The following is a 25,327-nucleotide window of genomic DNA, read 5'->3' on the forward strand; positions in this document are numbered from 1 at the left end:
GTGAATACAAGAAAGAAGCATATATATATATATATATATATATATATATGAAGAGGTATAGAGAGCAGACTATCCCAGAGAGAGCTGAGAGAAAACCTAAGGAAAATGTTTGGAGGAAATAGGAACAAAAAGTAGCAGGGACCTTGGTGCTTTAATAAATGATTTTCCTGCATTTTGACACATTATGTGTAGTAACCAGCAAGAGAAACAGACTACAGCCTAAAAAGTGCAGATAAATAGATTATCTCATAGAGCACTGTATATCTGACATGCAAAACTACCTGTAAATATTTAGATAATGTAAATTCAAATGTTTATGGACAGATTTTTTTTCCTGTACCTTGTGCATACTGTGAAGATGAGGGACAGTAGCTAACCTTTTGGTTATTCAGGCAAGAGATTGTTTCTTTGCTTAAAAGGGAGTAAAGTTGAAGTTTAATTCTGATACTAAGTTCTGTTAATGCACTTACGTATCACCCTGCCAGGGTAAAGCATATTTGAAATGGGTAAAAAATATAGACTTGGTTCACTTTGGGACAGTTTTATACCCTACTAAGGTGAATACAAATCAAATCTCCTGGGCTCAAAGGAGTTTCTCTCTTTTCTAGGGAAAAGTGCTGCCTCAAAAGGGAGAAGGGTAGGTGACACTGAGCTAAGCAGAACATTCTACTAAATGATTCAAAAGCTCTTCGTATGTGCTGCTTGTTATGATCTGCTGTTTCATGTGACTACTTGGCTACTTATTTTCCAATATTTGGTTCATTTTTCATAAATCCTGTCAATGTTTTTAAGCATCTGTAGTTAGCAGTAAATATTATCGTCTTTGAAGGTCTCGGTGCATATGAGTTCTCCGTGGACCTGTCTTGTAGCTTAGCTGTTTGGCTGCTTGTCACAATGACATAAGAAAATAATGAACAGAATTAATTTAATGTCTGTATGTTCTGGCCTCAGTGGAGTTAGACTATATGTTTTGGTCGGATGGGTTTCAGATAAGCATTCAGAATGGGCTCTTTGTTTTAATCGCCATAGAAGCTCAGCACAATGGAACAATGATTTATTTAACTAAGGTAATAATTTGCATGTTTGAGAGATCACAGCTGCTAAAAGGCATTCTTCACTGTTTTGTGATACTTACCTGTGTACAGAGGTACCATTAACATTGAGATTAAATTAGTGGTGTTCAGTTGTGCAGCAGGGCCTCTGGTTGTTGGTACTCTTCTGGCTTTGTACTTGAGTACAGCACTGCCTGTGAACTGGGGTGTAGTCGAGCTCCACTCTGTCATGCATTCATTTTTTTCCATCAGCATGAAAATCTGAAGCAGAAGAAAGCCTTATTCGTGTTTAAGTCCCTTCCCTGCATGCTTTAATATGGCACTGTGGCCTTCAGGGTATGGAGAAAGCTGTGCATGCGAGCGTGCAGTATCAGAGGGAGATGGCAGAGGAGTAGGACAGATTCATGGGGATCTGGTTTGTAGGACCCATACTCTGCCCTGACTTACATCTGTGCATCTCCATGGACTTCAATAGGCACTTCTTGCAGTCGTGTCATTATGTGACTGCAGGTTTCAGGTGCAAAAATTCTGCATTCTCCTGGAGCTGAATATCATTTACAAGATGCAAATAGAGGCACAGAACCAGTGCAAGGAAGATGTCACAGTCCATAAGACAAGAATTAATTTCCATGACTCTGAGATAAACAGATTTTCCTCTTCTAGTAATTGGATAGAAAATTTCTGTTGCAAAGTTTGGATTTTGTCATGTGCTACACAAGAAGCTTCTCTTATCCTTCACAGAAAGTTCATATTTCACTATTTTTTCTCCTCCTCTCCTCCCATAACATAGTCAAAAGCCCAGAATAATACTTCCTCTCTGGTCCAGTGATAAATATTTTGTTGCTGAGAGCAGGGCTAATTCCTTTATGGTACCATTTTTTGTGTTCTGATATTCATCTGTCATCCCTTTTTGTAACATGAGTGCACAGTTAGTATATTTTCCTACTGTGTCTTTTTCTTTAAAAACCCCATACTCATCAGAATTTCAGCCTATGCTGAAGGATCACTTACAATTTTGAAGTGATGGAGAGTGTAAAACTTCGAAAAGTGGAAAAGGTTCCAGGAAACCAAACACAAAGTAGCCCAAAGTAAAATCATCAAGTACTTCGGTTTACTGATCCATTGCAGTTCCGCCCACTTATTTACCAGTGAGCAAGACTCCAAGGTTCTCTTTTGAATTAGTTTCAGCTGTCCATATTTCAAAGTTTCTGAGCAATATATAATTAATGTGTAGTGAACAATAGGTCAAAACAAGTTCTATATTCATGTTTGGAATGCAAGTGAAACTAGTTGTAATCCCCAGTTGCAAAGTTTGGATCCCAAGTTCCTTGGGTTTTTGGCGCACTTCTGCCAGTGATTTCATGGCTTAGGCGCCCATGTGCATGAAAACTGCAGACACTGTCTCATCTTTCTTGTAATTCCTCAAGTCACTCACATTATCCCCTGGCTAATCCTTATGTCTCTCTGATACTTGCATTGGTAAGTCTTCAAGAAGTAGGCAAGCCTCACATTTGAGCTGTCAGAATGTGCACTAGTATTCTTTGTTATTTCACCACCAGCAGCACATTTTGTTGTGACCACTGCTGCGAAATATTTTTTAAATTGCAGAATAAAAATTGCAACACTTGGAGGGGTTTTCCCCTTAAAAGAAGAAAGAATATTCTCTAATGCATTTTCAAATGGTGCTATTTTTTTAACCATGAAGTGTATTAGAAAGAAATGCAATTTTAATTTGAAAGGGAAAATTGTAGAAATATTTGCATCAAAATGACTGGATTCTTATTACAAGTCTAATAACTTTTTGTTGAGAAACTTTGCAAAGACACAAGCTGTACATTATTAAAAAAAAGTTTTGATTCATTGGAAATGGCTCAGTACTGAGAACACTGAAACTTTATATATCTTTTCAGACCTGTTTGAGGTCTGTAAACCTCAGTCTTCTGTTGTAGAGGAAAATTTTCTAAAATCTTGTCCTAATCTGGCATAAGACCAGATCTCAAAAAGTATAGTTTCCTTGATAATTAAAATTTTGTTCTTTACCTATTTCTCATATTTAAATAGACAGCCTTAACTTTTAGGAGAAATGTCTGATTCATAGTAGTATTTTTGGTATTTTTTTCCAAGACATTTTAATATTTTGTATATAAAAAGGGAGTCTATTGCTACCAATTTCTCAGGTGTTGAGAAAGTTAGAGGCATGACTTTTGCAGTTCTGCACTCATGTATGTATCACTTTGTGTTGGGTTTGCATGGCCTGCTTTTGGTAGCAGGGGAGCCATAGGGGTGGCTCCTGTGAGAAGCTGCCAGAAGCTTTGACCGTGACCAGAAGCTTCTCCTGTGAGAACCTGCCAGAAGCTTTGACCGTGTCCAGCAGAGCCAATCCCTGGCAGCTCCAAAGATGGATGTGCCGCTGGCCAAGGCTGGGACAATCAGGAATGGTGGTGATGCCTCTGTGATAACAGATTTAAGAAAGAAGAAAAAAAACTTACTGCTCAGATGTAATTATGGCCAGAGAAGAGTGGGGTGAGAACATGTGAGAAGAACAGCTCTGCTGACACCAAGGTCAGTGGAAAAGGAGGGGGAGGAGGTGCTCCAGCCACTGGAGCCGAGGTTCCTCTGCAGGCTGTGGTGCAGACCATGGTGAAGCCGCTGTGCGCCTGCAGCCATGGGGATCCACGGGGATGCAGAGATCCACCCGCAGCCCATGGAGGAGCCCCATGCCAGAGCAGGTGGATGCTTGAGAGGAGGCTGTGAGCCCGTGGGAGACCTGTGGAGAGAGGGGCTGTGTACCCATTTTGAGGCAGTCTGTCCTTGAAGGACTGCACACCATGGAAGAGTGACCCACACTGCAGCAGTTTGAGGAGGACTGTCTGCCTGTGGGAGTGACTCATGCTGCAGCAGCTCTGGCTAGACTACAGCTCGTGGCATGGAGCCACGCTGGACAAGTTCGCAGAGAACTGTCTGCCATGGGAGGGACCCCATGGTGCAGCAGGGGAAGGACTCTTCTCCCTGGGCAGCGGGAGAAACTTCGGCTGACAAACTGACCATAACCCTCATTTCCTGTCTCCTTGCATCACTGGGGTAGGAGGGAGGGGTGGCGGGAAAGTGTTCTTAAGGACTTACTTTTACTTCTCGTTATCCTGTTCTGATTTTGTTAGTAATAAATTTAATTCATATCCCCAAGCTGAGCTTGTTTTGCCCATGTTGGTATTTGATGAACAATCTCTCCCGGTCCGTATCTCAACCCATGAGCCCTTTGTTAAATTTTCTCTCCCTTGTCCAGCTGCAGAGGGGAGTGAGCGAGCAGCTTTGGTGGGTACCTGGCATCCAGCCAGCATCAACCCACTACACACTTCCTCAAATATAAACCAGAGTTAGTAAAAAAACTTTTTCCTCTAACCACGGCCAATTCAATGAAACCAAAGGTTTTCTTGGGAAATGCATAGTTTTCTGACCAATTTTCAGTGGCGGTTGTTCAAGTCTCATTACAGCCAAGTTAAAAGTATTCTCTTGACTTCAACATTCTGATTATATTACAATAAAATGTTAATGTTTAAATTAACGTTTTCAAAAGATTAAGCAAAATGTTCTTGAATGCTTTGTTTTGCAAATAAATCCTAATGTTTAAACTATTATCCTCAGCTGGAATTAAATAAGATAATAAAATCTACATTTTTCTGCTAATAGAAACTTTGTTCTTCAGCTGTCTCTCCTGCTTAAGTAAACAGCCATGGTCTTTAGAGAAACTGAGTTTTCTATCTCCACACCAGTACCTTAGTCCATGAAACATCTGGGATTATATGTCCAGTGAATTAATTCTGATTGTATATCTACCATTTGAGAAATAACCACAAAAAATACTGCGAAGGCTACACCTTCAGAAGGACACACCATTGCCATTTCAGAGACTTCTTTGGAGCAGTAAATATGCAGTGTTTATGAAATGTGGGAGGTGGTGGAATATGCGTCAGATTCCCCAGTTATATATGATGGAAGTAATCCAGACTTTCCCTTTTGGCATCTTGTGCTATAACTTCTACTTGATTTTTCACTTTTTATTCTAGTGCCAACAATATGCCTAAGCAAGTAGAAGTCCGGATGCATGAAAGTCATTTAAATCCAGTGGAGCACAGATCCAGGAACATATGTGTGCAGTTCTGCCAGTCCCTCCACAGGAATCTGCTCCTGACTCTTACTGTCTTTGGTAAGCTGCATCTGCTGCTCTGGACACTCCGTGTGTATCTGCATTTGCTCCTGTGGCACCACAGCCTCTGTGGTCTTCAGCTGTTCCAGCTGAACAGCCAGAGAGTAAATAGGATGCCCATGGGCACTGCTTGTGTAGTTCAGGTGAGAAAGGTTCTCCTGACACAACACAGAGCAAATCCATACCACTGAGGCACATTCTGTGTCTGGTTTGGAAGGGAGTGTGATTTAAACCCCTAGGCCAGTCAGGTCAGTGTCATTCAGGAGAACTGAATGTGCTACACCTTTTTTCTCTCACTGATTTGGGGGGAAAAAAAAACAACAAACTTCTCGAATTTTCCTTTTATCTCTCAGTTTACACTTCACTGGTTTTAAGGTTTCTCTTCCCTCTCTGTAGCTGTAAGCCAACGCTCCATGATCTCATCCTGAATATTGCCTCTGGCTTTAGCAACTTCCAAATACGGAACAGTTTGACATTTTATTGTGGTTCACGGGCTCTTTGCCTGTTTCTTTTTCACTGAAAGCCCAACAGCCATATGCAGCAAATTTGTAGACATACTCTTGTTACTGTTTGAAAAACCGGCTGCAACTGGTCTTGAGCTGCAAATTTCATGTCCATATTTTCAGCCTGCAAAACCCCATACTGCTGCAGTGTTTGCCTTGAATTGTCTTTTAAAGGTGTACGTGATGCTGTCCAAAGAAAAAGTTTTAAATACACATACATTTTTCATTGTATCAAAGAGATACTTCATAGTCAGAGATGCTGCAGATCACAACACAAGCTTTACTATCAGGTTTTATTACACTTGGGACTTGGGCTTCTGATCAGGAAAAAAAAGGCATCCTGGATGTAAAATAAAATAACCTGTCCAAAAAGATCATGTTATGAAAGTAGACATGGCCTTTTTTTCTCCTAATCTGTGCTTTAACAGCCTCAATCCTGAGAGGGAGGTTTAAGTTTTATCACTTTAGAAATCCACATAAATGATGAAGGGTTTGGTTGTGATTTGAGAACATCAGCACAAAGAGAAGAATGCAGAGCATCAAAAAAAGGAATAATACATGAGCTGTAAGAATCAAGTTTTCTTCAAAGATAGGTGGAGTATTTCACATCTGGCAGTTTCTCCCAATACCCACCTGCTCCTTTTTTTTGTTCTTCTTCCAGGTGTTATCCTGGGTGCGGTGTGTGGGGGTCTTCTTCGGCTAGCAACACCTATTGACCCTGACATCGTCATGTTAATAGCCTTCCCGGGAGATATACTTATGCGGATGCTAAAAATGCTGATCCTCCCTTTAATTATCTCCAGTTTAATCACAGGTAAGATCCATTAGCCATAAATACTTTAAGATGCTTTCTACAGATATCACCTGGTTTGCATTTTGTTATGTAGGAAGAATAATAGTGTGATCCTGTCAGCATTTTGCAGTTGCAGTGTGTATTTCAGAGTTAATTCCTGAATGACTTGGTTGGCTTTATTATGTATATTGTCCAGTGAATTTATTTGCAAACACATGTGCACATGCTACTGTCAGAAATTTCTTAATGTGCTGTTTGATCTAATTTCTGGATGGGACCTTACAAATAAAATGGCATGACGTTAGTGAGTCTAGCCTTCTTGAAGGTGTGGTGTCAGCTAGACCATGACCAGTGTGCAGAAGTCAAGGGCAAAAGATGGTAGAGATCTTCTCTATTTTTCAGTGTTTCAATTAGATGGAGTTTTAAATGCTTCTCTTTAAATTATTAGCAGTAGACACTGCACACAACTGGAGGGAGAAGCATCAGTAACCTGTCCAATGGTGAGAACATCCGAGGGATGAAAGTAGGCACCCACAGGAAGTCATTAAACTTTGAAAATTACAAAGGATTTTATTTTATAATTATTGGATTGGGTATTGAGTGTCAATGTTTGCTTTTTCTTAAACACCTGCAGGACTGTCTGGATTAGATGCTAAAGCAAGTGGCCGCCTGGGGACAAGAGCCATGGTCTACTACATGTCCACCACTATTATTGCTGCTGTGCTGGGTGTGATTCTGGTTCTGGCCATCCATCCGGGGAATCCGAAACTCAAGAAACAGCTTGGTCAAGGGAAGAAGAATGATGAAGTATCTAGTCTGGATGCCTTCTTGGATTTGATCCGAAACTTGTTCCCTGAAAATCTGGTTCAAGCATGCTTTCAGCAGGTAAGTCCTTCTGCTCCTTGGTAATATTCTTTACATCTTTTACTTGCCAGGGTTGTCTGCAGAGTTAATGTCATTATTTAGGTTAATCAGAGAAATGATATAAAGAGGAATACAGGTCTAAAGCCTTGAGCAAGTAAATGAAAGAACATTATTTATAGCTGCCTTGGTTTATCCTGTAGTTATTATTTAAATTATTTTTTTAAAAAAAGTTTATTTTGTTATGAAGTAAACTTTAATTTTCTCCATGCTTTTCATACATTATCTAGGGTCATGAATGCTGGCTTGGTCTTTCACCCAGGTTGAATTTTAACTTGGCTGTTAGTTACAGAGATGATGGTTCTGCAATGCCCTGTTTGGAATATATGGATGATCTTCATTCCAGCTCGTTGCCAAAAATGTAGCCCAAGCCCCAACCTCTCATAACCTCTATTGCTGTGTTAGAGTCCGGATGAAAATAGAAAATAAATGAAAATTTCCAGTGGGGAAAATAGATCCAAAGGGCTGACCCACCTACAGGTGGCTCCATTTCACCAGTTTTGGAGCATGCTGGGAAGGAAGGATGCTTGCACAATGTGCTGCTTGCTCTGTAGGGAGATAATTTTGTCTGAAAACTTTTCACCAGTGCTTAATCAAAATACCTTGACTTTAAGAGGTAAAATAAATGAAAAACATACATTTCCTAATTTCTACTTAAGCAGATTTCTAAGCTGCTTTTTCCTCCAACTGAATTGTTTGAAAGTAATGCAAATAGGTTTTTTTGGGGTTGGGGTTGTTTTTTGATGTAACAGGATTTGTTGCCAAACTTGTTCTTAAGTGTTCCTGTGTGAAATGGCATGATAGCTTGTGCTGTGGTTATGGCCAAAGAATAAAGTAAAGAGAAGAGGGGGAAGGGAGTAGAGGCCATGGGAGAGTGGAAGAATGGAGGGTAACCTAAACTGCCAAAAGCCCTTGGATTGCTTCACTTCTTACATGGACTTCCACATGAAAACACATAATCCTTTGGGATTTAGAAAGAGAACAGTCTCAATATTTCCAAATCATCATGGGAATGTCAGTCGTGGTCAAACTGTTGGTGGCTAAACATCACATGTAATGCAAAATGTATTTTTGCAAAACTGAGTGAAGGAAAGCAGGGTGCTTATGTTTCTTCATCCTCTCCCTCATTTGAATTGTGGAAGAGAGGAAAATTCAATTTCTGGTCAATTGAAAATGGTCAATTATTTTGACAAAGGGGCAAAAAACAGAAAAAATAAGAATTAAGCTACCTGTGTCAGATAGTTTTTTTTATAACATTAATCTTATTTTTTCAGTGTTACTGAAATGTTCAGGTTTCTTCACTAGTTATGGATCACCAATTTCACCAATTGTTTTGAAATGTAGTTAAAAAAAAAAAAAATCTGAGCTTTTTGGATTCAGTGTTTGACTTCAGCAGATTCCAGACTAATTTCTAGTGAAAACCTTTGCCATAAAGCCACATTTCATTTGTGAAGTGTGACTAGATGGAACTTGTGCTTCTGTTAGCCCTTAACTCCTCTGTAAGGAGCTGGGCTTTACTTTTCTCTCTCTTTAGAAGGAAAATTACCTTCTTTAATGGTGTCAGCATATATTTTCTTTCCTACATTCATATAGTCTCTCTCCATAGACACTCAGAGTTTCCAGGTAGCCTTAGGAGGAAGAAACGTTTTGCAGTAATGCTGCAAAGAGTGGTTCTGAAAGGTGCATAGCAATGGTGCTGTACAGTGTGAGGGGAGTTCTCTGTGTCTTCCATTGCCACCAGGCAAAACACAGTGAGGAGATTCATGAGCAGCTTTGGAACTGTTCATTTGCAAACTGGACTGTGAGCCATCATGAGATTTCAGTCTTTCCTGAAGTTTAGCATGGTCCACAAGAAAGTTTAAATTTATAATGAAAATTGCTATTCCCGCAGACAGAAGATTTTATGTGCCGTGAAAAACCATGGGATTATCTGTAAATATGACTATACCATTTAAACAGCTTTCTAGTCTCAGATGTGTCAGAATATAAGCTTTATGTCATACTCAGCATTTTTAGAGACTGTGGCCTTGTGCAAAGGACTTCCGAGGATCTTTGAATTAAGTGATTGTAGTGGAATTTGTGAGTGAAGAGTCTCATGTTTTAAGTTTAATTTCCATTACTCAATGCTTACATTCTGAATACCTCACATAAAAAACTGTGTTGATAACATCCCTCAGATAAAATTTAACTCTGAAAAAAGTAGGCATGCAAGAATGTTAGATGGTTTCAGGACAACTGAAGAGTTTCTCATGCAAAGTTACGTAGGTTTTCTGTCTATATCCTCCTCTCCAGATTTAGGCAGCAGGTTTTAGAAAGAGAGATGTAAGGTATTTTAAAACCATAAGGCTTTAAACCATATGGATCAAATATGGATCATCATCTATAGTACTACAATGTCCATGTCAACAGGAAAGAGCTGCAAATGCTCTTTGAAAAGCTAATGCACATTTTCTGTTACCTTGCTAAAAGGTGTTTGTAGGAGCAAGGGAAGTAGGGAGCAGGTGGGAAAACATGTCACGCCAGTCATAGCTTCCAAACTGTTTTACCTGTCCCAGGACCATGAAGAGGTGGAAAAAGGTCAAGGTGTGAAGTGGGAGGAAAACATCCCTTCTAAAAGCTGTTGCTTTTAGGGAGATCACAGATCTCTTTTTCCAGTCCCTCCTCCCTTTTTTCCTAGCTGTAAACTCAAGCTCACTTCTCCTCCTACCACTCCTTCCCAGCTTTCCCTTTACCCTGCCTTTCATGTGCCAGGAGGGGTCCAAATGCATTCAAAAGCTGATACCTTCTTTTTTTGAGGTGGTCAGATTTGTATCTGGCAGCATTGGTAATTTTTCTGTTATCTATCACTCAAAATCTTTTAATTAGAGACCTCAGGGGACTGTGTACATTCCATTTTGAGCTATTGCAGTCAAGAGCTCAAAAGGTGTAAGAGAAGTGTTGGAAATGTCCTAAATTTTTGATTCAAGTTAACCATCAAACTGGGATGACTTGAGCTGGACAGACTGTCCTGAATTACAAGCCTTACTGCAGAGTTGCTGCCATAACTGATCTTAGAGGCACTTGCCTTTTGGTGTTAAACAAATGGTATCAACCTGTAACACACAGTCTGGGAAGCATCCTTTGTGAACTGCCCGGCCAAAAGAACTATCTGTAAAATGTTTCATTGTAGTGATAAAAAACATGCATTTACCATACTTTTCACACTAGAGTAATGAGGAAGACCCCCAGGACTTTGTAGCACTTAGAACTGTTGAAAAATAAACTTAGTTTTGGAAGAAGGGTAAGAGGCTGTGGAATGCATGTCCAATCCTTCAAAAATATAGCTCCCTGGAATTTCAAGTGAAGACTGTTTTTATTATTATTTCCTTATCTACCATATGGATTGCATTCAGTCTGTTTCCATTCTCATGCTCCCTTCTTACTGCCTTCAGATACAAACTGTCACCAAGAAAGTGCTGGTGCCACTACCTGTTGAAGAGCCACCTAATGTCACTGATTCTGCTATTGCTATGGTGAATGAGACAGCACCACCTGAAGCCCAGATGGTCATTAAGAAAGGACTTGAATTTAAGGATGGCATGAATGTCCTGGGTAAGAAAATTTTCTGCCTGTCAAATATGTACCTCATATGTATGTCACAGCTTTTTGCTGTGGCTAGGTGTAGTCAGTGTTGTCCAATCTGCTCTTCAGTGCACGTTTAGTCTCTCCAGATAATCGCCAAATGTTATCACCTACTAGGTGTCCTGTCCATTGGTCTCTGAGATACCACAGAAACCAGCAAGTGAATTGTTCTGGATTGGCAGCTTTGTGGTTATGAATTGGAGTACAGTGGCAAAGCATGTAGGAGGTACCAAAACCCTGCCCCTGCTCAGCCTCGTTCCCATTGGTTGGTTTGTGTTCCCTGCGCGGGCAGAAGGACCCTTGGTCCCGTGACTGGAACAGTTCCTCGGCAGAGCTCCGGCCATGCGGCTGGAGAAATAAACATCTCTCTGAAACAGCTAGCAAGAATCTGTCTGTCCGTATATATTTCCTTTCCACGGGACTCCTGGTTTGATATATGTGTGTTGCAGGATCCCCACTGCAACACCAAAAATATCCTTTCATCCTAGAAGAAGCTGACCTAGGCTAATACTAATGTGTATTGGCAAAACAGTATGGGGGAGAGCTTCAAGAGCCAGTGCTTCACACACCCCCTGATGGAGCTGAGCTAAGTTGTTTCCAGTGGTGTCTCGGGTGTGCTGAACTAATTTGGCTTGAGGCAGAGCTTGAAGTGAGAGGTGGAGTGTGAACCACACCACCCAAGAAAAATCCCAGAAAGACTTGACACATTTCTGAGTCACAGCTCCCTCCTCCTTTCATCTTGGCTGCTGACCTTTACCAGCTGCAAATGCCATCATGCCATCTTGTCTGGACAAGCCAGCAAGTGGAGGTGGTAGGAAAACTTTGCCTATCTCCCACCCTTTCCTGAAGCAACTATTCAGTCTGGGGTGGGGGCACATGAGAAACAAACATCTTCCACACCACTTCTATTTTCTCTTCTGTGTCTAGAATCCCTGTTTTGTCAGCCCAGAGAGGAGTGCTCCTCCTTCAACTCCTTGCTTTCTGCATGTGGGTGAAGTCAGTCACAGATTAGCTCTCAATTTGTAGCCTCACACCTACGCTCAAAGATGCTCTGTGACAGCACGTCCACAAGGCGGAGGCTGACACCTCTCTGTCTATCGGTGTTGTCCTCAAAGTGGGACAGTATGTTGGGCTACCTAATCCCCTGCTTTCTCTCACCACTGGGCCATAACCTTTGAAGGGCAAATGGCCTCTTACAGGTGCTGAACAGCTCCTGCTGACACAGTGGCTGCTGTGTCTGCAGACCTTCTTGAGGTGTTGGTGAGTTGAGTGGCTGCTTTGCTTAGATATAGCGGAGAAGATAGCATCTATAAGCTGATCTTGTTTTTCTGTGAAGCAGCCTGCTCTACAAGAGCCTTGTATCCTGCCTGCCTTCATGGCTCTCATTCCATTCAACATCTGTGGGCAGAGAAGCCACTTTCAGAGTTGCAAGTTGGCATTTTGCACCATGAATGAGGCAGCAGCTCAGTGCCAGTGCTGTTACCCTCACCTGCTTTTTTCTCTCCTGGAATTCTGCTTATGCATTAAAATGAAACAGTTGTTCTGATGTGAGAGATGCATTACATTTAATGCTGGGCTTGTTTTGTGCAGGCTCTGTCATGGATAAGAAAAGATCTAGAAGCCTGAATACAATTCCTGCAGAAAAGAAATATGCTGGGAAATTTGGTGTGGTGTTTTGACCAATGACTCTCAAATGTAGAGTTTTTTGGGTTGGTTTGGTATGGTTTGATTTGGAATGAAGAAGTGAAGATGTTGTGGGAATTTCCATCCAGTTTGAAAAAGCTGTACAAGCCAGGCAAATTCCTGCAAATAGGAACCAATCTGACTCTCATGAGTAACATAACAGCTCATTTGGAATTAATGAACAAAACTACCTATTAACATTTTCTAATGCAGATTCTGAATTCCAGGAAGTAACTCGGTCTTTGAAAAGCTTTTCATCATTTCTCTACGCTCTGCAGCACACAAACATATGCTTCACTTCCCTATTCAACTGACTCAACAAAGATAGCTTGGTCCTAAAGAATGACTTTGTATCCAGGAAATTAGATTAAAAAAAAAGAAGAAAAATCTGGTTGCTAAACCCAGTGTGAAGATACGGGACAGCCTGTCTTTTCCCAGGGTACTGGCAGCTCAGATTCCCTTATCTTTGAATGCTTTTGTGTCCCAGTAAGTTTTTCCATAGGAATTTCCCAGATGAGTTTACACATTTGTTGAATACTGGACTCATATCATGACTGAAAATTTAGCCTCGAAGGATCACTGAAGATTCAAACCATCTGTCAGTATCAGTTAATAATCCAACTCTGGACACTGAAAATTGCTGGATGGAAAAGGTTAGCATTGAAGAAATAGCTCCAAAGTAATCCATGACAGATGCATCAGTTGTTTTTTCACACTGATAGTCCAATACTCCAGATAATCACACCTCAGCATTTACGTTTTGGAGCCAAGTGTTACCCAGATTGAATGCTACGATTTTGTATCCACTGATAGCCTTTTCAGTGAGGTTAATCTGCTTATTGGCAGTTCTGTGATCAAGTGAAAAACCCACCTTCTCCTCCCACCTTCTTCATTTACTTCTGCCTTCTGCATTTAAGAGGAATACTCCTCACCTGCAAAAGTTCTAGGCTACTTTTGCCTTTCCCTGCACTCCAGGACTGATTGGTCTGTAGGCTGAATCTGTCAAGGCACTTTTGTAAAGCCTGAGAAAATTCCTCTTGGTTCCTAGCAACTGTTTTAACAAGAGAGTTATGGTGCAGCACTGTGTTCCCTTTCCCATTTACCAGAGCTCATGAGGTTTCTAGTAGCTGCATGGCACTGAGAAGATTATTGTATATGTACTTTTTTGATGATCAGATCAATTCAGGGAAAAAAACCAACAAAACCGTAGTTGGGCTGTGAAACTGGAATTTAGTAAAACATTGAAGAATCAAAGTTGTTCTGAATTTGATCATGGTAGTTCAGCATTAGTACATATTAAAAAGACCCAAGACATTTGTAATACCCTATAGTTCTGAAATCCTGTGCCATGTGCTCTAGGATGGCCCTGCTTGAGCAGGGAGGTTGGACAAGACGACCCACTGTGGTCCCTTCCAAATTTACCTAAACTGTGATTCTGTGCTTCTGTGAAATCTGGATTAGCAGATAGTATCAAGACATTGACTAGGTGCAAAAACTTCCTAAAAGCCTTCTTTTTGTCTTGCAATTTTTCCCAATAGGTTTGATAGGATTCTTTATTGCTTTTGGCATTGCTATGGGGAAAATGGGAGAACAGGCCAAGATGATGGTGGATTTCTTCAACATCCTGAATGAGATTGTAATGAAGTTAGTAACTATGATCATGTGGTAAGTTTGTAGTTCTGACTTACAGCACAAAAAGATTATTTTTAAAAAGCCCTCTTAAAACCTTAATATAATGATGCCAGTTTGTTGTTAAAGAGTGTAATTAAATAGTTGACTGTTTAAAGCCTTGAAAGGTATATTAGAACCACAGCAGCATTATTTCTATTTGGTCAGGATTACTTAGGACCTAGTTTGAAACATTTCTGAAGATTCTGTTCTTTGTGTACTGAAATACAACACATGCATGTACCAGCAAAGGCCTTCAAAAGCCACATTGATTATGGAAGTTCATAGGAGGACACCTAAGCAAGCAAGAATGCCCCACATAAGAACATCCCAGTCTTCCTGGGAGGTTAGCATAATCCCAGGGTATTACCTAGGAGGTATAATTACAAAAAAAGCCTTGAGACACACTTTATTCACTGTCTTCTTTAGTAAAAATACTTTACCATCTAGTAAAATTACAGTAGTTTTCAGTGATGTGTAATCCCTTCACCCATAGTTTCTGCAGAAGGTGTCTTACAACCTTATGGGGTCACTGGAAGATACCTGCCCTGTTTTTGAAGTATACCCATTTGTAATAATGGGGCCTGATGTGCCTTCAAGGAAGTCACTTTACCCAGTTAAGTCTGAGCTCTTGTTTACACTTCTGAGAGGGGATTATCATTTTGGTTCTTTTTGGTTGGTTTTTTTTTTAAGTGTTTCTTCTGAGTGCTTCCCCAGAGCTATTTGTATGCAGTGCCAAGCATGGCCATCTCACATACAACCAGTTTTTCAGAACATAAAAATGCATTGCTATGTTTGGCATAGTACTACTGTGTTTCCTAGGTCTTTGAGAGTAGAAATAGCCACTCCAACACAACACACGTATCACGGCTCATTGCTACCTGGGATTGCATGGTGTCCCTGGGAGTGATTTCTTCAGTTACAAGGCTGCCCTCTTCTCTAGAGCTCAATGGACACAGTGTATAGGAAAGGGAGCAGGGTGTCTGAGGTGCAGATTGTCAGCACCACCAGTGTTTCAGAGGGACATTGTTAGGCAAGAGTGATGCAGACAGTAAGAAGAGTGTGGAAATGTGCAGAATAACAGAAAGAACTTGAAGCGATGACTTTGCATTCCTGTTACGCTTCTGCTTTTCTGTAGATGATCTTGCTGCATAAAACCACAGTTGTTTTTATTCACAAAACTTTCAATATTTACTCAATCTCCACTCTATAGAGAGATGGTGACTATACTCCCAGAACCCTCCAGGAGCTAGAATTTACTCTTACTTCACTTAGCACCATTTGGTTGACCCAAGACATAATACCCTGCCTACAATATAAACACTCTCTAGTAGTCAGTGTTGCAATGGCAGGAAATCATTCAAGTTTCAAGAAATTCACTGTAAATATTTATTTTTATTGATGTGCCTTTTCTTTTTCTTCTCATGAAAAAAAAAGGAAATTGATGTTGGGAATTCCTTTTGTTCATCTCTGTTTAGAATTTTTAAAGACTTGTGGAGGCCAGAAGCAAGGGGGTTTTAGTGTGTGTTTATTAAGAAAAATGCACATCCTTATGCAGAGTTTTTATTTTGTTTTGCTTGGTTTATGATTTCTCAGCACAGACAGCTGTAACTCCCATGGCACCTACAGACTCTCAGGAGCATGGCACTGCTACACAAGCATAAAACAAATCAGACATCTGGCTCTGACACCATGTAACTCTCTATAAGAACTGTATTTTGTCAAGTTCATTGAAACATGGCATTTTATGATAACTGGTATAACAGCTGGCCTTGCATTTGAAGTGATTGAAGTCTTTCCAGGCCTTGGGCACATTGCTTGAGAAACCATGAGATATTCAAACAAAAACCAGGAAGCACTTTTATCCTTAAAGTCAGTTTCCTTTGTATTGTTTTAATGACTGAGGAGACAAAAACCCTACTCTAAGTAACGAAAGCTTATAATTAATGAGGAATCCGTAAATTAAAAAATATTTGTCTGAATTACTGAAAGAACATTGTGGAAACATTTTCAGCCTTCAAGATATAAATAGTTCATTTCAACAAATAGTTGAACTGAATTAAATAACTCAATCCCATGAAACCCAGATAAACAATGGGTTGTCAAAGTTATGTATTACAAACAAATCTACATGACTCTTTATAATGATGCAAGCCTGTGTGACATTATCATATCCTTGTACAATGTTGTTTCAGGATCAAAAACTATTCAGGAAAAGCATATTCCATTTGATAGGATGGAAAATGAAGTAGATGGGGAATTTGCTGGAGATGGCCATTATTTTTTAAATAGATGTGAAAACTATCCCTTGAATGTCCATCAGTTCTTGATGTGCACCTCAGTGTTGAGCCTGAGAGCTCCCTACTCATCTGCAGTCTATATTTTGTTCAGCACAGTTTTTATGAGTATACTGCCAAGACGAGTTCTGCCTATGCTTGTTTTCTTTCTCCAGGTATTCCCCGTTGGGTATTGCTTGCCTCATCTGTGGAAAAATCATTGCCATCAAGGACTTAGAAGTAGTTGCTAGACAACTTGGCATGTACATGGTCACTGTGATTGTGGGTCTTGTCATCCATGGAGGGATCTTCCTGCCTCTGCTCTACTTTGTGATAACAAGGAAAAGCCCATTTTCATTCCTTGCTGGGATTTTCCAGGCGTGGATTACAGCACTAGGCACAGCTTCCAGGTACACCCGAGAAATACCAGTGTACTTTATTTTGTAGCAGATTATTAGCTGCTGTTTAGGCATAGTACATCTGCTGTTCTGACCTTCTCTGCAAAATCATTTTATACCACTGAATTAAAACTATTTTTAATACAGCCATGTTTATATAACTCAAAATACCACATTCCTTCAGGATTTTCTAGAGAGGTTGTATAGCCACCTGCAGAGATTTGGGATTTGCCGTTTGCCAAATCACTCATGCAAATTGTGTTAATTCTGTGTTCGTTTCCTCAACTAGGAAAAAGTGATAATTATTTATTTTGAAAGCATGTTAAGACCAGTCCCATTGCATTCAAGAAAAAAAAAAACCCAAACAAACATTGCTAGGTTTCACAAAAGAAAGGAAAAAACCTCTCAGTTTGTACTTTAATCCATTTTGGCAAAATAATGGGACTTCAGTGAAAAGGTGAGCATTTTAGACTTGTTGCTAATGCACAGAACAGACACAGCAAAGTCTGTAAGTAACACAGCTCTCAGCAATAAATTCAGTAAAATCAGAAATCGGTGTTTTGCAGTGGGGCAGTCAGTAGATCTTGTGTTGAAAGTGTTTTTCAGTTAAATACCATATTTTAAAGTGTTTTCCTTCAATATTTGTTTTATTTCTGAAGAAAATTTAATCTTCCATTTTAATTAAAAAGGGGAAAACAAAAAAGCCTAGTTCAAAACTGACCACCAGAAAAGTGAGCATTCTTGATTTGAAGAATGCTTTGAAAGAACTGTAATTCATCTGTCTCTGTGGGTCAGCCCAAACCATTCTGCTGAACAGCTTCTCGTCTGAGGAACGAGAGTCTCTGGGGGACCTTACTGGTCTGCACAAATATCTGGTGGGACAGTGCCAAGAAGATGAAGCAATGCCCATCTTCAGTGGTGCCCAGTGACAGGAAGAGAGGGAGTGGGCACAAACTGAAACACAGGAAGTACCGTCTCAACACAATAAAACTCTTTTTGCTGTGATTTACTGTGACAGTGCATGAATGCTGGCACAGGTCACCCAGAGGAGTTGTGGAGTCTCCAGCCCTGGAGATCCACTAAACCTGTCTGGGCACTGTCCTGGGAAATGTGGGAAACCTGCCCTAGCTGCCCATGCCTTGGGCAAGGTGGTCAGGATGGGTGACCTCCAGAGATGCATTCCAACCTCAGTAATTTTGTGGCTCTGTGATAAACAATGTTGGATTATAGGAGATCTGGTCTCCCAAGAATTTTAATAACTGACCATTTACCTAAGGCTTTTGTTCATTGAAGCGTTTGAGTTTCCACTTCAGCAGTATTTTTGGATGAAGGTGTTTTATTTTGAGCAAGTGAATGCAATGACCTCAAATATTCCCACAAAAGCAAGGCATTGTGTGTCTGTGCAAAGAGCTGTTATCTTCCAGCCATATTTTACATCTTTTCCTATCCTCCTACTGTATTTCACATCCTTTCTTCCTGTCCTCCAGTGTCTAGGAACAACATGGGTTGTATTTTTTTGTCTGGCTTTTTCAGTCCTTAACACCATACCAATTTTTCCATTTAGAGCAAATTCACAATCAAAGAAATTTAAAATTTGTCTCTACACTCACAGGTCTGTGTATCAGTGTTACGGTCTGGTTCGTAAAATTACTAGAAATGTCTCTGCCCAAATTAAGGTGTAAACAAGACTATATGCCAAAGTCAGTAGTATGGATTTTACTTAACAGTAAATATGAAAGAGAGAGACAAGGGAAGAAAGAGAGAGAAATAGAAAAGAGGTGAGAGGACAGAAAGAGAGATGAGAGTGACAGATTAAAGAAAATATCACCACTCTCTGGATCCCACCAGCATCCCATTGATGCTGTCCATCAGGTCACCTTGGTGGTGAGGGTCCCCCAAAAACATAGAATCCAATGGATTACTACACGTTCAGGCCAGGTGGGAATGCCCAGGTACTTCCCCCGGGGAGGGGGGCAGTTTGACAGTCTCTTGTAGCAGACTCTGGGTCTCTTGCATCATGTGCAATGCTGTGGTGCAAGGCCTCAGCAATGAGTCTGAAAAATTCATTCAGGCACTCTCAAGCTTTCATCCTACATCAAGTCATGTTCATGTCTTGGCCTCAGTCTCACTTCCAGCTAAATGTAGGCCTAATTTAAAAATCGTCTAAAAACGGCTTGAATCACAGCAGGAAGTGGAAGTAGAAAATGGAAACTGGTATTAGAATTTCTGATTTTGCTCCCTTATATGTATATGTTGTATTGATTTTAATTATGTCTTCTTTATGTTTTTTGCTTTCTCTCCCTAGTGCTGGAACATTGCCTGTAACATTCCGGTGTCTTGAAGAAAATCTTGGCATTGATAAGCGTGTAACAAGGTTTGTTCTTCCTGTTGGAGCAACTATTAACATGGATGGAACTGCCCTTTATGAAGCTGTGGCTGCCATCTTCATAGCACAGATGAATGGGATTGACCTGGATGGAGGCCAGATAGTTACTGTGAGGTCAGTTCAAAAGACTCCTTTGTTTCTACAGACTGTAAAATGTGAATGCTTGGGGTTGGATGTCTTCTCAGTAGCTGAGTTGTCTCAGTTGGATTCACTATGAAATCCGTGGATTTCTAATAATGCTATACAAATGAACGTTTTATATATAGGTCCTGGTTCTCTGGTGATGTTTTCTATCATTTGCAGCCTTAGTGCATGCTGGTGGTGTTTTACACTTCTGCAGTTGACAACTGTCATGGTTTAACCTCATGTGGACACCAAACCCCAGACCCAAACAGCCACTCGCTCACTCCCCCACCAGCAGGATCAGGGAGAGAATCACAAGAATAAAAGAAAACTCACAGATTGAGATAGCAGTAGTTCAACAGGGAAAGCAGAAACAGTGCACACAAGGAAAGCAAAACGAGTTAATTCACTGCCTCCCACGGGGTGCGCAGCCATCCCCAGGAGAGCAGGTCCCCGCCATGCGTGACGGTCACTTGGGAAGACAAACGACATCACTCCAAACTCCCCTTTTCTCCTTCTTCCTCCCACTTTATACACTGATGGCGTACGATGTCACGTGGTCTGGCATATCCCTTTGGTCAGTTGGGGTCACCTGTCCCAGCTGCATCTCTCCCAACCTCCCGTGCACCCCCAGCCCCCTCACCACTGGGGCTGTACAAGAAGCAGAAAAGGCCTTGGCTCTGTGTGAGCCCTGCTCAGCAATAACAAAAACATCTCTGTATTATCTACCCTGTGTTCAGCACAGATCCAAAACACAGCCCCATACCAGTCACAGTGAAGGAAATTAACTCTACTCCAGCCAAAACCAGCACAGAAAACAATGTCAATTGTAATATAAAGCATTCTCTGTCCAGTGAAATGTTTTGGGTTTTTTTTACTTTAGGGGTATGCTACAAGTCATATATGGGGCATTAACTTTCTAGAATATATCTGTTTATATACACTAGAAGAAAAAAGTGTGCCTAAAAAACCTGTCTATGTGTTTATGTTTGCCTGTACTTTTTCTTTGACTTTGGTGAACAGGAAAAACGTAATGAACTGAGGGTGAGATTGTCTGTAGCATGGTCTGGATACTCCCAGACCTTTTATCTCTAACCCAGCAAATATTAACTGTAGTCTTTTAATATCAAATTGTCTTACCCAGAACAAAGCTGAGCATCTGTAAGGACAAAAGAAAGTACCCATTAAAAAAGGATAAGAGTGATTGAAGACTGTTTACTGTAAGGGAGCTTTAACTTGATGTAGACAGCAGGTCTAACATTTTGAATAGTTAAAATGGAAACCACACGTGAAGGCTGCCAAGTTTGTCTTCTTCCTGTAGTTTTCACCCACACAGTTTTCTTTTATTAAACCTTTTTAACACTAAAGAAACTCCTGCAAAGGGATGTCTAATTCTATGTTTCTTGCCCAGCTATACTAGTTCCACATTTTCCATTCATTTACTTCCTGTCCTGACTCCTGAAATAGTAAAGCCAAGTTTGTAAATGGTTCAGGGCTGCTTCTAATGAAGGTGGATGCTAGACCTGCATGATGCATATCTGTTCCTAAAACTGAAAACAGTCATTTCAGACATGCCACATATTAAACTAAATTGAGACCAGGGAAATTCAAATCAGGAATCTGCTGTTGTCCAGGAGATTTGTTAGGCTTGAACCTGAGTTATTCATCTTCTCTTCCTCTGAGGGATTGACAAATTGTCTCTTCCTGATCTCACCATTTCAAGGCTGGCGTATGCAGCTTTTTGACTGACATTTACAAAGCAGGGAGCAACTTTGGTCTGTTTGTAAAACCACTGGTTTTCCTCTTCATGCATTTTTGCTACAGCAATATGACAAGAACTATCCCTTGAGGTGACAATACAAATGAAGGAAAGATTATTAGGTTTTGTCTGGTACATGCACTTTGTGATACTGAGAATATTCAAATGACCCAGACATAACATCATTAATTAGCTTTTGACCAGTCCTAGTTACTTCATACTGCTCATGCAGTTCCTCTGATTTCCTGTATTCTTTGGGAGAGGATGATCTTGGAAATGGTAGCTGAGCCAGGTTCTGTTTAGTTCTGAACAGTGCTAGCTTCATTCCCCTCCAGGTCTGTAAGTTCTGCTGTGGGAAGGTAGGCAGGAGCATTTCCTCACAGAGCTTGGAAGGAATGCCTTACCAGTTTAGGCTGGAAGTGCCTGAGGATCTGGCATCACGTGCAAAGCCTGACAGCAGAGCAGAGCATCCTGCCTGCACACCTGCTGGAACTATCTGGGTGTTTAGTAAGCAAGGTTGCACTGTAACCCAGACACCTGACAAACACACTGCAGCCTGGGTCAGACCCAGCCAGCCAGCATCTGGCAGCTCTAAATCGGGCTAACATCCTCATAGATGACTTCTGGGGCTAATGGGCAAGTATTTCCTGCATAGTTTGTTTCTCCCTACTTCTGTATTGGAAGCACTTTCAGGTTTGTTGGGTACGAGTTGTGGGGTGAGCCCCTGCTCCCTCCAAGAAACCCAAAGAAAATGGCACCGGCTGTGGCGTAGTTCACTGCTTTTATCTGCTAAGGCTCTCCCACAGCCCGATTTCCTGGGCATTTTTTTCCAGACAGCCCAGTCATGGAATTTTTCTCTGTGTCAAGCGAAGTCTCCCCAGAGACAGAACCTCCCTCCATTTTCTGCCTCCCTAACACGTGGCATGTGTTAGGGCTTTCAGCATGTGTACAGCCCCTACAGTAATTTTTCACTTCATGTATAACATATGTTGAGGCATAAATAAAAGTCAGATTGGTCCCTCTCACCCACTTTACTTTTTATTTACCCTCCTCCTCTCCCTCTTCTTCCGCTTCTCCTTCTCCTCCTTCTCTTCCCTGTTTTTCTCCCCTTGACTTGCTCTCTGACAAATTTATTTTCCATTCTTTATAGGACTGCCCAGTGATGTTGATATTTGTTATGGTCTGTGTTGTATTTTTACAAACCTTTGAAGCTCAGACATTCATTCTACTGATCTTTATCAAAATATAAGAGGCAAAAACAAACACAGGTTTGGATTTATTAAACAATCAGATCAATTTTGCTTTTTCATCTAGGGTAATTTGTATCCAGGCTTGGTGCACCACTGGCTTGTATTTTGCGAGTTTTGGATACCAAGACTTTTATTCTCCTGTATTTAATAATAACTGCTTTCTCTCAGCCTTTAATTTACAGTTCAGTCTTTAGGTAATGTAAATAAACAGAAATGAATCGCCCTGAAAATTCAACCTGTAGTCACCAAACTTTAGCATGTCTGGATGGTCAAAACTCAGGATTCAAAACCCTGGATGTGTCGTCTGTGGAGTTCAGAGAACACAACGACACAGATTTGAATGTCATAACTAGCTTACAGAGAGCCCTCTTCCAACTCTTGGAACAAACCCATAGATCTGGCCTACCCCAGTAAATATTTTTAGAGAAACACATGAGTGCAAAATAATGACCTGAGCTTACCTTGATTTGTCCTATGGTTGTTAGTTTTATGGGAAAAACACACTAAAAATGTGACCTTCCTAATGATCACATGAGTATGCAAGGAAAGTGTATGTTCCTCTTCTTGCTACTGCCATTTGATTTTTGTTTTTGCAGTTTGACTGCCACCCTTGCCAGTGTTGGAGCTGCCAGCATTCCCAGCGCGGGACTCGTCACTATGCTGCTGATCCTGACTGCAGTGGGTCTCCCTACCCAGGACATCAGTTTGCTTGTTGCTGTTGATTGGCTTTTGTAAGTTGAGCTGACTCTGCTGCTTGGTGCAGAAAAAGTAGTGAAGTAATGTTTGTCCACAGTGCTTTCCAGCCATTGGTCTTAAAGAACTTTGAGTCTCTCCTCCACAGATAAATCAAAGGAGGAAATGGGCTGTTACCCCCTTAGTGAAGTAGGAGACACTGAAAGCAGCTTCTCAGCTGTTACGGTTACAGAGCTACTGAAGTCAGTTTCTATGAGCAAAGGGTCTTCTTGGCACACTTGTGAGCGCACACTTTTGTATTATCTTCTTCTTAATGATGCCTTTCCATCATTCAAGAGCAGTTTTCTAATCTTTGCTTTCATGTTTCTGTTTATTATAGTTCTGGTCTAAAATGAAGGATGAACGCTGAAAATGCAAGTTCCATCAGGATGTTGCCAGCAAGTTATAGGGTGATTTGGGATTTGTAGCATCAAATGTTTTATACTAGTAGGGGGGGAAAGTCAGTTTCTTTTCGTACATAAGAAAGTAAAATACCTTTAAAAAGAGTCTGTTCTAGGGCAGGACAAAGACCAAAGACAAATAAGAATGAAAACTGAAATAAAGGCGGTAATTCCCTAGTTTTCATTTTACTGACAGCTCACTCAAACTGGAAAGAATGGCTTTCATTTCCAAGGACTTGTGATCAAAGTCCTCCATTGTGATCAATGACCTCCAGGCCACTGCAGGTCCTCCAGCAAGAAACAGCTAACCCACAGATTGTTTTCTGAGGCATTTGGTCTTCAGTACTTGAATACAGAAGCTGTAAATACAGACAGAGGGTATGCCAAGCCACATCCTTTCTTTTGCTGTTATTTGACAGCTTGGATATCTTTCTGTCATCTGTGCACAGCTGAAAGAGACTCAGTAGCCCTTAAGTTGTACTGGCCCCTAGAGAGACTTTCACATTGTCCTGTACTGCTGCAGCACAGTACGTTCTGATGTATTCTGGTCAACAGCCAGCTCTCTCTCCCCTAGTATTCTTTTAAGTAGTAAAGATGTTTGGTTTTGTTTTTCCAGCTGTGGTGCCCAGAAAGGGAGACATAAATATAACTGTACTATTTATGTGTTTTCTAGCAGCCTAGGCTGCCTGCTTCTGGTACCTTTCAGTCCCAGATGCACAACCAAAATTATGCAAGAAGAAATAGCAGAGTTGAGAATGTGCATGTGCAGATAAAATAGAAGTTTAATTTTCTGTCATTATCTTTTGGCTTATTGAGAAGAGGTCAAGAACTTAATCAATCCTGACATATATTTTGGGTCTACTGGCGTTCTCTATATGTCACTAAGAATTTTAAAGGCTAACATGCAGCTCTGATTTCTGCTTCAGGCAAAAATGAAAGAGGAATTTACAGCTTGAGGAGGCAAAGGGAAAACTTGACTTATATAATGTTATATATAACTGAATTTCATGATATGATGCAGAATGGTTAAATGAGAGGGTACAGCAGGCAAAGTACAGCTGGCATAGGGAATGATGTGATATTCAGTGGGTTTATTATATTTACAATGTCATAGCTGAAAGCAGGAAAGTGATATAGGAATCTGCAGCTGGAAGAAGGAGAGAAAAAAAATGTAAAAATATATTTTAAGTATCTGTTTCTCTTGGCTCTCAAAGTAAGGCAAATAGGTAGGTTTCTGCAGCTGGTAGGAGGATGTGCAAAAGGAGCCTGTGGTTTGTTTGGTTTTTTTAGGGAAATGTATTTTTAAAATATTCCTGTGGACTGAGCAGCTCTTCCCACACCAGCAAGCCTCAGAGCTGTAAGTTTATCAGCAGTTCTGATGCACTAGTGGGTGTTGTATTTCATTCTCAGCTTCAGCAGCATTGTTCCCACTGGCTAACCCAACCTTGCTTAGGAAATGAAAACTTCTGTACTGCGGAGCTGTAGCAGTGATGAATATATGTAGAGGAAGGATAGCAATTCTGAAAGAAGTATTTCAAGGTGTCTTTCCAAAATAAA

General features: G+C 40.7%; 1 protein-coding gene across 2 annotated transcripts in view; it reads left to right on the forward strand.

Annotated features, from left to right (window-relative positions):
* Positions 1-25,327, forward strand: part of SLC1A2 (solute carrier family 1 member 2) — a 90,163-nt gene that overhangs the window by 48,424 nt on the left and 16,412 nt on the right. For both annotated transcript variants that reach the window (XM_010406471.3, XM_010406546.2), the window contains 8 exons: positions 5,117-5,256; positions 6,421-6,573; positions 7,187-7,437; positions 10,905-11,064; positions 14,316-14,442; positions 16,898-17,131; positions 19,425-19,619; positions 23,234-23,368. In XM_010406471.3, the coding sequence (XP_010404773.1) occupies positions 5,117-5,256; positions 6,421-6,573; positions 7,187-7,437; positions 10,905-11,064; positions 14,316-14,442; positions 16,898-17,131; positions 19,425-19,619; positions 23,234-23,368 (1,395 nt within the window). Of the gene's footprint in view, positions 1-5,116; positions 5,257-6,420; positions 6,574-7,186; positions 7,438-10,904; positions 11,065-14,315; positions 14,443-16,897; positions 17,132-19,424; positions 19,620-23,233; positions 23,369-25,327 lie in introns of those variants that run through there.

The sequence above is a fragment of the Corvus cornix genome, chromosome 5, assembly GCF_000738735.6.
Source record: "Corvus cornix cornix isolate S_Up_H32 chromosome 5, ASM73873v5, whole genome shotgun sequence".
Classification (NCBI taxonomy): domain Eukaryota; kingdom Metazoa; phylum Chordata; class Aves; order Passeriformes; family Corvidae; genus Corvus; species Corvus cornix.